The sequence below is a fragment of the Nanorana parkeri genome, unplaced genomic scaffold (assembly GCF_000935625.1).
Source record: "Nanorana parkeri isolate BGI_ZX_2015 unplaced genomic scaffold, ASM93562v1 scaffold3164, whole genome shotgun sequence".
Classification (NCBI taxonomy): domain Eukaryota; kingdom Metazoa; phylum Chordata; class Amphibia; order Anura; family Dicroglossidae; genus Nanorana; species Nanorana parkeri.
The window spans coordinates 18527-31288 of NW_017309432.1; the positions used below are offsets into that span (position 1 = coordinate 18527).

The 12762-nt window shown below is 48.2% G+C and overlaps 1 protein-coding gene and 1 pseudogene across 1 annotated transcript; both read right to left on the reverse strand.

Annotated features, from left to right (window-relative positions):
• Nucleotides 1–6621: 6621 nt before the first annotated feature.
• On the reverse strand, nucleotides 6622–7593 carry LOC108802838. The gene has a single exon (XM_018574692.1). It carries the CDS (start codon nucleotides 7591–7593, stop codon nucleotides 6685–6687), a length of 909 nt encoding a protein of 302 aa, XP_018430194.1. The 3' UTR covers nucleotides 6622–6684.
• A 2060-nt stretch (nucleotides 7594–9653) lies between these two features.
• Nucleotides 9654–10921, reverse strand: LOC108802839 (annotated as a pseudogene).
• Nucleotides 10922–12762: the final 1841 nt, after the last annotated feature.

Consider the following 12762-nt stretch of genomic DNA (forward strand, 5'->3'; position numbering starts at 1 on the left):
TGCATCCTCCCTGGACCCTGTAACCATGTGTGTTCTCCCTGGACCCTGTGGACAATGTGTGTCCTCCCTGGACCCTGTGGACAATGTGTGTCCTCCCTGGACCCTGTGGACAATGTGTGTCCTCCCTGGACCCTGTAGATAAATGTGTGTCCTCCCTGGACCCTGTATACAATGTGTGTCCTCCCCGGACCCTGTGAACAATGTGTGTTTACCTGGACCTGTGGACAATGTGTGTCCTCCCCGGACCCTGTGGACAATGTGTGTCCTCCCCACATTGGAACGAGCCCTGTGCCGCATCTATTGCCCTTTGGTTACATAAAGTAAATGAGATATGGCTTATGGAGGACTTTACTTCCTAAGGTAAGGCCATGGTCTTATTGGGACACCTCCAGTGGTGAGCAGTAGTAATGCAGGAGGCTGTGAGTGGATGTACTGACTCTAGAGGTAAGTGCACCTGGTGTATCTGACCTGTACTGTAATGGGAGCCGTGTGTGTGGTCTGTGAAACCCGTGTGTCAGTCTGCTTGAGTGCAGGGTGTCCGGACTAGGAGCCTGCGAAAAAGGTTCCCCACAAGCCTGTAAATTATGGGAGGTGGCAGCTTAGATTAGTTCATTAGTGTGCGTTGTGTTTTTACATCTCCTACCTTTACGTCTGCAGACTAAGGGGCGCCATGGGTGTTCTCGTGAAGATCTGCCAGGGCGCTGGCTGACTTTCGAGCACAAGCGACGTGTGGCGATAGCCCGATCATCATCTGGTCTCCCGCACCCCAGTACTCTATTAGTTCACCGTTTGTCGGTTTAGTTCACCGCTACTTTGTGTCCTCCCGTTACCCTAAGGAGAACTAGGGGGAAAAACACTGACCCCATAGTTCTCCTTTAAGAATTTAAAAGTGTCCAATCAAACGACCTTGAAATCGGTCACATGGGACCTCTAAGCCTATACAAAGCTCCTGCATGGTTATCTGACATGCGCACCTGATCGACCTGCCGGGGGGCAACCTTTCCGCTATATCGATGTTCTGCCTCTTCTTCAGAACCTTCTGCCTCTTCTTCAGAACCTTCCTCCTCGGTCGAACTCACCATCTACCCCCCTCCTCATCATTGAAGTCCGGCTGCTGGAACAACATTGCCTCTTGCTGCTCCCTGCCTGATTTCCCCAGACTGATATATGGCCGAACTCTCCTCTCCCTCCTGATGGTCCTGGTGCTATGTTCCTCTTCCAATATCTGACAGGCGCACCTGATCGACCTGCCGGGGGGGCAACCTTTCCGCTATATCGATAGCCCAAATAGGACAATGAGAAACACACCTCAAAGAGGGCGACAACATCTGCCCTTTCGGTCCGAACGAGAGCCACGGGGAGCAAATTCAGATACCCTCGAGCGGTCTCCCATCCCATCCGCGACCCTCGAAAACCCATTTCGCGGGTTGTGGACGGGACATCCGCGTCTCTCTCTTGAGTGAGGACCCCGGGATTCAGCTGGCTTTTTTAAAAATAAAAAATCGGTAGTTACGCTACGGAGGTGATCCCTGTGCTTTATTTTTACAAAACCCCTTATGACCTGACGAGGGTTCTGCTGGAAGCCACTAAAACAGTAGAAAGTATATCACGGCGCACTCGCCAGCCAGCATGTAAAAAAACTTGTCTCACCGCTAAGGTTTAACCGCAGAGGTTCAGTTACACGTCTTCTGCAGAGAATGTGAAAGCCGCACAGCCGCGCCAAGGCACCTCTATAAGCCGGTGACAAATTGATGAGTGCGTTTGTCATTTGTTTTGCTTGACTGCTGGAAGCCAGGGCACTTCCTGATGAATTGCTGCACCGATTGATGGCCCTCTGGACAAAGTAATGGTTTCTGGGTACCTGCTACTCTGGTGTAGCACAGGCCAAAATTTCATGAGCTAGAAAAACGGGATCAGGATCGTCCTTCTGCAGCAAGTCAGTGACTGTGTGATGAAATAATTCCGCTGACTCCTCATGGTCACCTGGAGGGCTATGTGTAGGTTGGTGCAGTACGGCCAACGGCCACTAGATGTCCCCATGGGGCCCTAGAGATAGATGTAGCTCTGGCCTGGGGAGACTCTGTGTCCCAGGAGAGTTGATTTATAGGGGGCTCCCGAGAGGGGAAAGTGCAGTACAGGAGAGCAGAAGTCTAAGACTGTATGCAGAGTCTCCGGAGGGAGACTGATTCTAAAACATAGGCTGGTCCATGGGAAGGACAGGACCAGGCCTAGGACTATGTAGAGCTACAGAGATTCCCCAGTTTCCCCTGGAGGGGGAAACCACCGAGCTACCCTGTTTCCCTGAAAATAAGACCCTAGTACTGTTTTTGGGAATTGCTAAAATATAAGACCTACCCCGAAAATAAGACCTAGTTGGGACCATTCCCAGGGCTGGTGGTGGCGTAAGGGGGAACTTGAAGAGCCGCGGGAGAGAATCAGCGGTGCCAACTAAGCCAGCGCTAGAGGAAGCCACCGGAAGGGAGCAAAGCCGCATAAGCCGATGCCTCCTCTATAGTGCTAGTGAAAGTGCGCTTCACTCATTCTGGCCAGCGATTGGTTGAAGTGTGGATTGTTGTACATTAGAAAAAAAAAAGACCAACTCCGAAAATAAGACCTAGTGTGTTTTTTTTGAGCCAAACAAAATGTAAGACAGTGTCTTATTTTCGGGGAAACACGGTAGGACTGACAAGGATGGGATTCCGGAGAATAGTGAGAAGCTATGAGACTGACGATATTTGCCGGTGGGCCTCGGGCCGAAGTAAGTCGTGGACTCTGGGCTGCACCTGGGCTGTACCTCTCTCTCTCTAATCTGTATCACTATGCAACTATCAAGAACTGTGCCGTCATCCCACTCGGAGGTGGCTGAAATGTATGCTTATTGTCATGTCATCTTTTCAAGTAAAAACAAGAAAAGACTCACTGTGTGGACTGGTTCTTCTCCCTCCAGCCTCTGAGAAGGTTAGGAGACTGATTCTAAAACATAGGCTGGTCCATGGGAAGGACAGGACCAGGCCTAGGACTATGTAGAGCTACAGAGATTCCCCAGTTTCCCCTGGAGGGGGAAACCACCGAGCTACCCTGTTTCCCTGAAAATAAGACCCTAGTACTGTTTTTGGGAATTGCTAAAATATAAGACCTACCCCGAAAATAAGACCTAGTTGGGACCATTCCCAGGGCTGGTGGTGGCGTAAGGGGGAACTTGAAGAGCCGCGGGAGAGAATCAGCGGTGCCAACTAAGCCAGCGCTAGAGGAAGCCACCGGAAGGGAGCAAAGCCGCATAAGCCGATGCCTCCTCTATAGTGCTAGTGAAAGTGCGCTTCACTCATTCTGGCCAGCGATTGGTTGAAGTGTGGATTGTTGTACATTAGAAAAAAAAAAGACCAACTCCGAAAATAAGACCTAGTGTGTTTTTTTTGAGCCAAACAAAATGTAAGACAGTGTCTTATTTTCGGGGAAACACGGTAGGACTGACAAGGATGGGATTCCGGAGAATAGTGAGAAGCTATGAGACTGACGATATTTGCCGGTGGGCCTCGGGCCGAAGTAAGTCGTGGACTCTGGGCTGCACCTGGGCTGTACCTCTCTCTCTCTAATCTGTATCACTATGCAACTATCAAGAACTGTGCCGTCATCCCACTCGGAGGTGGCTGAAATGTATGCTTATTGTCATGTCATCTTTTCAAGTAAAAACAAGAAAAGACTCACTGTGTGGACTGGTTCTTCTCCCTCCAGCCTCTGAGAAGGTTCTCCAGGAGTGTGATGTTGGACTGTATCGTGGCTGTAACCATCCTGAGGAGGGTAGGTGCGCAATGGGGCTATGCCCGACACAGGGTGCCGTTCATGGTGGCATTTCTCCCTACGGAGGAGGAAGCGCCGAATACCGCAGAGGCGGTGGAAGCCATGAGGCCCTGTGTACGCAGTACTACACGTGTGGGGGTTGTTTGCACGAGGACAGAGCCGAGGCCCCTGACCGTGGGGTGCCTGGTGTCGAGTTGCATACACGGGGTTACCAGAGTTAACCCAAAGGGAAACACCCCGAGAGTGAACCCCCGCCTACATATGGTGGGATTAGCAGAAGAGGAGCTGAGGCTAGGTTCACACCAGGGTGACTCCTCACCACCCGGCAATCGTGCACGAAACCGCGCGGATTGCCGCACGGTCACGGAGCCGCCCACCGCAGGCGATCGCGCTGTGGGCGCCGTTATTGTATATTACGCGCGGACCGTGCGTCACAAAAAAAAGGTTACAGGTAACTTCTTTTTTTTTTTAGCGATTGTCGTGCAAATGTCACCCCATTGAAATAAATTGGGCCGCGCTACAACCGCTGTGTGCGCTAGCACATGATCGCGCGTCCTGGGTGTCGGGCAGATGTGACAACCTAGCCTGAAGGAGGAAAGGGGCACGTTAGCACTCGCAGCTATTCGGCTACTCTGCTCCTGCCACCCACCCGAATCCCCCGCCATGTTTCCCGGGCACCACTGCTCCTTCTGCGGGTCTGGAACTGGCATCTCGGGTGTCAGCGGAAAGCTGGGGAAGATACCATCGAACATCCGTTGGCTGGTCTTGTCCCCGCTGAATAGTACGGGGAGCGACGCCGATTGCATCACTTCCAGTCCCGGAGCTGCCATTGCTCCGGCTGCAGAAGCCGGGGTCAGTAAGCTATTGGAGTGCGATTTGTGCTCCAATAGCTTATTTGGAGTAAGCAGGTGATAGTAGGGGTCTTTTGGACCTCCTAGGGTCGCCTTAAAGAGTACCTGTCACCACTAATGTGCTACCACATAGGGCAGTGGTGGGGAACCTTGGCACTCCAGCTGTGCCAAAACTACAAATCCCAAGATGCATCTGCCTCTGGGACTTATGTCTGTGGCTGTCAGAGCCTTGCAATGCCTCATGGGACTTGTAGTTCCAAAACAGCCGGAGTGCCAAGGTTTGCCATCACTGACATAGGGTGTTGTAAGCTCCCTTATGTGACAGCAATTAAGTATAAATAAATAAATAAAAATAATTAAACAAATCTTTTTAAGTCGCCGACCTCCACGAGCGTGCGCGTATTAACACAAACATGTTTCAGGTGCACCTACATAAGAACACAGCGATCACGCTACACGTGTTGGGTATCGCCGCACATGTCAGAGTGAAAGCAATAATTCTCAAGCCAATGTTTATGGGTATCTTAAAACTGATGACCTGTGGGGGCTTTTAAAGCATCACCTATACACAGGGCCGGATTTCCCACAAGCCCAACTGAGGCCCGGTCTCGGGCAGCAGGGAGTAGAGGGGCAGCATGGGTGTGGAATGCCTATTTCCCGACATACAGGGACATGCAGTTCCCGAGGCGGGCGGGTAGTTGTTTTCTACATTTAGCCCTGCTTTGGGCAAGCAGGGCTAAATGTACAGCGGGGGAAGCCGCCGCTTGTTTTGTACAAGCGATCTCGACGAGGCCACCGGGATCACTTGTATGCAGCCTGCACACAGGGGGGCGCATTGAGGAACCTGGCCTTGGGGCTGCAGAGAGAGTAACTCCAGCCCTGCCTATAAACAATTTGAGGTACCATATGTTGTCGCCGTTTCACGGACACACACAATGTTTAACCCGGGCATGTTGGGTATCTTTTTACTCCTCATAACCTCACCTGTTATATTTTATTTAAAAAAAGGTAATTATATTGTGTTTTTGGGCACTAGAATTAACTCAAGTGCATTTTTTACAGAATTTCTTTGGGTTTGATAAAGAGTTGCGTTAATATGGTTTGACATAAGAACGTGCAGCCGGCAGCGTTTTATTCTACAGAGTCTTTGCTTTCACAAAATATATCATGTATAGAAAAATATCATACTAAAAAAAAAAAGGCAGCGAATGGGTCAAAAGGTTGGTATTTGGTATCATTAAAAGGAGGCCCCTTTCCTCTCTGGTTCCCCCCAATGGACAGAATTTAGAAACCTGGTCTCAAAGTATCCCCCTAACCGCCCACCCCCCCCCCGCTCTTCCAAAGACTTCCTGCTTTCCAGCTCCCTTGCCAACTCCTCCCATGCTCGCCTCCGGGACTTCTCTAGAGTCTCTCATCATCCTCTGGATCTCTTTACCCCAACCAGTCCATCTATCTCCCACTCTGACTGCCTTTAGGCGTTCCCTTAAGACTCATCTCTTCAGGGAAGCCCATCCTACCTCAACCTAACCGCTCAACCATTCATCCCCCCACAGCTTCCTCCTCATGTATCACTGGCCCCTCCCTTTTAGATTGTAAGCCCTCAGGGGCAGGGCCCTCCTCACCATCTTGTCTTGATTTGTATTGTGATTGTGATGTCTTCCTTATATTGTAAAGCGCTGCGCACACACTGTTGGCGCCATATAACCCCTGTATAATAATAATAAAGACTTTTAATGGGGTCAGCAGCTGAGTTCAGGGTTCCGGATTTTAAAAAAGATTCAGCAAATCACAAAATAAACTGGGAAAGATTCCCTCAGCGCTACTTTAGAGGTTCTCATTAGAAGGACCATATACTCATAATTGTCTATTCATATGGAGCCTTCACATGGTTCATGTTCACAAGCTCATCACCTAGGACAAGACTCTTCTCAGCGACATTTCCCAACATAAGAGCTCATTGATCAATGTTCAGTTCTGAATCGTGTCCACACAGAATTCCAGTTCTCCTTCTACATTTCAGGATAGATAGTTGGAGCTATTGCTGAGGGAAAAGTCTCTGAATCACCTTATTTACATTAGGCACTAAGGACACATTGTGTCTCCTCAGTATATTATCTGGAATGAGTTTCTCTGTGGGGATGTCTCTACTCCGTTTCTGCGTACAATGGAAGGTGATGGCCATATCTTGTTCCACATTCTTCCATTCTCCTCTGTGCTTCAGAGCGGAGTGGATGGAGGTCTGAAATACGTCTATGGGGTTCACAATCATTTTGCGGCCATTGAATAATTTCCGATTAATAGGTTCTCGGAAGCTATGGTGGAGAATATTGACCCCGGGAAGATGAGGCCACAGGTCAAATCCAGAGACGTTGATGGAAGTAGGGAAGCCGTGATTCTCTATGCAGAAGACACTTGTATCTGGATGTTCATTCTGAAGACTCTCCATCAGTGATGACCAGTCCCAGTCCTTGACCGGAAGAATAATTTCATCAATGTCATTGAGGAGAACAAATTTACTTGTGTACATGTTCCTGTATAGACAATCATTTAAGGTGGCAGTTTGCCCAAAATAACTAATCTCAGAGCTGAGTCCTTTGGAATACTGCCATTCCTTAGATGTCTGAAGATGGCGGTCTATTGGCCATGACACAACCTCCAGAGAGCGCGTCCTGGGTGTCGGGCAGATGTGACAACCTAGCCTGAAGGAGGAAAGGGGCACGTTAGCACTCGCAGCTATTCGGCTACTCTGCTCCTGCCACCCCCCCGAATCCCCCGCCATGTTTCCCGGGCACCACTGCTCCTTCTGCGGGTCTGGAACTGGCATCTCGGGTGTCAGCGGAAAGCTGGGGAAGATACCATCGAACATCCGTTGGCTGGTCTTGTCCCCGCTGAATAGTACGGGGAGCGACGCCGATTGCATCACTTCCAGTCCCGGAGCTGCCATTGCTCCGGCTGCAGAAGCCGGGGTCAGTAAGCTATTGGAGTGCGATTTGTGCTCCAATAGCTTATTTGGAGTAAGCAGGTGATAGTAGGGGTCTTTTGGACCTCCTAGGGTCGCCTTAAAGAGTACCTGTCACCACTAATGTGCTACCACATAGGGCAGTGGTGGGGAACCTTGGCACTCCAGCTGTGCCAAAACTACAAATCCCAAGATGCATCTGCCTCTGGGACTTATGTCTGTGGCTGTCAGAGCCTTGCAATGCCTCATGGGACTTGTAGTTCCAAAACAGCCGGAGTGCCAAGGTTTGCCATCACTGACATAGGGTGTTGTAAGCTCCCTTATGTGACAGCAATTAAGTATAAATAAATAAATAAAAATAATTAAACAAATCTTTTTAAGTCGCCGACCTCCACGAGCGTGCGCGTATTAACACAAACATGTTTCAGGTGCTCCTACATAAGAACACAGCGATCATGCTACACGTGTTGGGTATCGCCGCACATGTCAGAGTGAAAGCAATAATTCTCAAGCCAATGTTTATGGGTATCTTAAAACTGATGACCTGTGGGGGCTTTTAAAGCATCACCTATACACAGGGCCGGATTTCCCACAAGCCCAACTGAGGCCCGGTCTCGGGCAGCAGGGAGTAGAGGGGCAGCATGGGTGTGGAATGCCTATTTCCCGACATACAGGGACATGCAGTTCCCGAGGCGGGCGGGTAGTTGTTTTCTACATTTAGCCCTGCTTTGGGCAAGCAGGGCTAAATGTACAGCGGGGGAAGCCGCCGCTTGTTTTGTACAAGCGATCTCGACGAGGCCACCGGGATCACTTGTATGCAGCCTGCACACAGGGGGGCGCATTGAGGAACCTGGCCTTGGGGCAGCAGAGAGAGTAACTCCAGCCCTGCCTATAGACAATTTGAGGTACCATATGTTGTCGCCGTTTCACGGACACACACAATGTTTAACCCGGGCATGTTGGGTATCTTTTTACTCCTCATAACCTCACTTGTTATATTTTATTTAAAAAAAGGTAATTATATTGTGTTTTTGGGCACTAGAATTAACTCAAGTGCATTTTTTACAGAATTTCTTTGGGTTTGATAAAGAGTTGCGTTAATATGGTTTGACATAAGAACGTGCAGCCGGCAGCGTTTTATTCTACAGAGTCTTTGCTTTCACAAAATATATCATGTATAGAAAAATATCATACTAAAAAAAAAAAGGCAGCGAATGGGTCAAAAGGTTGGTATTTGGTATCATTAAAAGGAGGCCCCTTTCCTCTCTGGTTCCCCCCAATGGACAGAATTTAGAAACCTGGTCTCAAAGTATCACCCTAACCATCCCCCCCCCCGCTCTTCCAAAGACTTCCTGCTTTCCAGCTCCCTTGCTAACTCCTCCCATACTCGCCTCCGGGACTTCTCTAGAGTCTCTCCCATCCTCTGGATCTCTCTACCCCAACCTGTCCGTCTATCTCCCACTCTGACTGCCTTTAGGCGTTCCCTTAAGACTCATCTCTTCAGGGAAGCCCATCACACCTCAACCTAACCGCTCAACCATTCATCCCCCCACAGCTACCTTCTCATGTATCACTGGCCCCTCCCTTTTAGAGTGTAAGCCCTCAGGGGCGGGGGCCCTCCTCACCATCTTGTCTTGATTTGTATTGTGATTGTGATGTCTTCCTTTATATTGTACAGCGCTGCGCACACACTGCTGGCGCTATATTATATGGCCCTGTATTATAATAATAAAGACTTTTAATGGGGTCAGCAGCTGAGTTCAGGGTTCCGGATTTTAAAAAAGATTCAGCAATCACAAAATAAACTGGGAAAGATTCCCTCAGCGCTACTTTACAGGTTCTCATTAGAAGGATCATATACTCATAATTGTCTATTCATATGGAGCCTTCACATGGTTCATGTTCACAAGCTCCTCACCTAGGACAAGGTTCTTCTCAGCGACATTTCCCAACATAAGAGCTCATTGATCAATGTTCAGTTCTGAATTGTGTCCACACAGAATTCCAGTTCTTCTTCTACATTTCAGGATAGATAGTTGGAGCTATTACTGAGGGAAAAGTCTCTGAATCACCTTATCTACATTTGGCACTAAGGACACATTGTAACTCCTCAGTATATTATCCTGAATGAGTTTCTCTGTGGGGATGTCTCTACTCCGTTTCTGCGTACAATGGAAGGTGATGGCCATGTCTTGTGCTATATTCTTCGATTCTCCTCTGTGCTTCAGAGCGGAGTGGATGGAGGTCTGAAATACGTCTCTGGGGTTCACAATCATTTTGCGGCCATTGAATAATTTCCGATTAATAGGTTCTCGGAAGCTATGGTGGAGAATATTGACCCCAGTTACATGAGGCCACAGGTCAAACCCAGAGACGTTGATGGAAGTAGGGAAGGCGTGATTCTCTATGCAGAAGACACTTGTATCTGGGTGTTTATCCTGAAGACTCTCCATCAGTGAAGACCAGTCCCGGTCTATGACCGGAAGAATAATTTCATCAATATCATTCAGGAGAACAAATTTACTTGTGTACATGTTCCTGTATAGACAGACAATCATTTAAGGCAGCAGTTTGTCCAAAATAACTAATCTCAGAGCTGAGTCCTTTGGAATACTGCCATTCTTTAGATGTCTGAAGATGTCGGTCTATTGGCCATGGCACAACCTCCAGAGTTCCTTCATCAATGTAATGACGTAACACCTTATCTACATCCCGGGAACAGCTGGTGTTATACATGGTGACTCTGGAGGCCCCCAGAATCTTGTACATCTCAATGCTCTGGATCATCTGGAGGACATTGTTGTAGTTTCCATACAAAGTAGAAATGCAGACGGTGAAGTTGTTAGAGATCGGCTGTGGCGGACGGTTCCTGACTTCAAACAGGAAGTTCTGACTCGTGTCTGTGGACGTAGTTGAAGAGAAAGATATATAAGTGTAATCACACCCAGAAGGTTCTGGACACAGGAGTTCCGCTGTTCCATATGGGAACCCAAATCTGTCACTGTGAAATGCTATTTCAGCCCTGACGAAGACGTCCTGATTGGTGGAACAATGGAAGATACAATAGAGCTCGGTCACAGATAATTGGATGATGGTGATGACCCGAACTGATTGTCCAAGTCTAGGCTCATAATACGGAGCGATGATGAATGTTCCATTATCCAGAGCAGTGATGGTGTCTGTGGCAATGGGAAGGTTCTGTCTTCTCATCTCCTGATGTCCGGATTCTACATGGTAGTAGAATGAAATGACAGCACCGCACATAAATATGGACAGTGCGCAGAACATGCATCTAGAACGCGTCCACATTCTGGTCCCGTCAGAAGATCACGGCTGCAAGAATATAAGAAAGTGAGTAAAAAATAAAATACGTTCAATGGGATTTAAAGTTTGTAACTCTAATCTAGAATTAAACCAAATCCGCAACATATACCGCAGTGCCGTACAGAGAACACTAAGCCAGTCACATCATTCTCTGTACAATGGAGCTTACACTCTAATCTCCCCCGACCTCCGCACACTAATATTATTATACATTTATATAGATCTGACATATACCACAGTGCTGTATAGAAAACAAAAAAACATGACCCAAGGCAGTATTTTGGCCGAGGCACATAATGTGGACTTTGCTGTGCATGGCTCCCAGGTTGTGGCCCTCAAATACACCTGGACTGGCAGAAGATGACAACAGGATGAGGTAGAGAATGAAGAGGCGGCATTTTTGTCTACACATGCAAGGGGTCATAGTTGGTGGTAAAATAGGGGAGACAGTATTGTGGTCTACACATGCAAGGGGTGATGGTTGGTGACAAACTAGGGGAGACGGTATTGTGGTCTACACATGCAAGGGGTCATAGTTGGTGACAAACTAGGGGAGACGGTATTGTGGTCTACACATGCAAGGGGTCATGGTTGGTGACAAACTAGTGTTGCCATCCGTCCAGGATTGACGGGTCAGGGTTTTGAATGCTCTGTCCGAGTTTCATGGCAGCAGAAACCCGGACACAAGATGTCAGGCAGACAGGGGCAACCAAAATTAAGATAGGGGCTACTAAAAATAGACTTGACTGTGATATTTTCATATGAATAAGCCGTGACTCATTCTCCCCCCAAAAAATGTTTGTGCTTCGCTAGAGTGTTCATGTTTCACTCGAAAAAAAGGTAGCAACCCTATGGCAAACAGAGCATCCAACAACAAGCAAAGGTTGTGGTGGACAAGCAGGTATCATGATCATGGGCAAGCTGGATCATCAACGGAAAACAGAATCCGGATCAGGAGATAAGAACTTTCTTATTTAGCACGCATGGCAATCTTCTACAGGTGTGACTAGAGATTCTCCAGCAAGTGGTAAAACCCAAAACCACTAGATGGTGCGGGCGCACTCCTATGGAGCATACCAGGGCCGTCACTAACTAAAACCACTAGATGGTGCGGGCGCACTCTTATGGAGCATACCAGGGCCGTTCTCAACTAAACCCACTAGATGGTGCACGTCTGAGGAATAAAAGGTGAAGCTGCAACTGGATTTACATCACCAACAGGAGCAGTGACAGGGAAAATGTCATTGATTGCTATAAGCCTGTCTTGCTTTGCCAGCTTGTGGACTTCAGGTTGTGTAAACTCTCCTAATTCTTCAAGTTCTTCATCTCTGAGGTTGAAGTAATACGCTTCCCCTTCTGCCATGTCCTCTCTATCATGTTGCCCTAGGGTTAGGGTTAGGGTTAACCCTAAGTAATAACAACAGGTGTGGCACACTTGTTTTTCTCCACTGGGCGATCATCATCATCATCATCATTAATATCACATTCTATCTATATTATTATCACTAGGGATGTCCCGACAGGGCAGCCATCGGAAATTTTGGGGCCCCTTACACGGCTTTAGGCCGGGCCCCTCCCGCACCGCTGGACGCAGGGCTTAGTGACGCGCTGGACGCAGGGCTTAGTAATTCCAAAAGATGTCACCAGCACTCCAAAAGTAGATTCAATATATTTTATTGACAACGGTGATTTTGAATGACCGTTGTCATTAAAATATATTGAATCTACTTTTGGAGTGCTGGTGACATCTTTTGGAATTACTACTTGACTACACGGTGCCTCTGTGGTCGCTACAAGCACCCTATTACAGACATCATCTCCTAGGAGATC

Coding starts and splice junctions, on each gene's coding strand:
- LOC108802838 (XM_018574692.1), bottom strand. CDS start 7,593: ATGGCAGCTCCGGGACTGGAAGTGATGCAATCGGCGTCGCTCCCCGTA.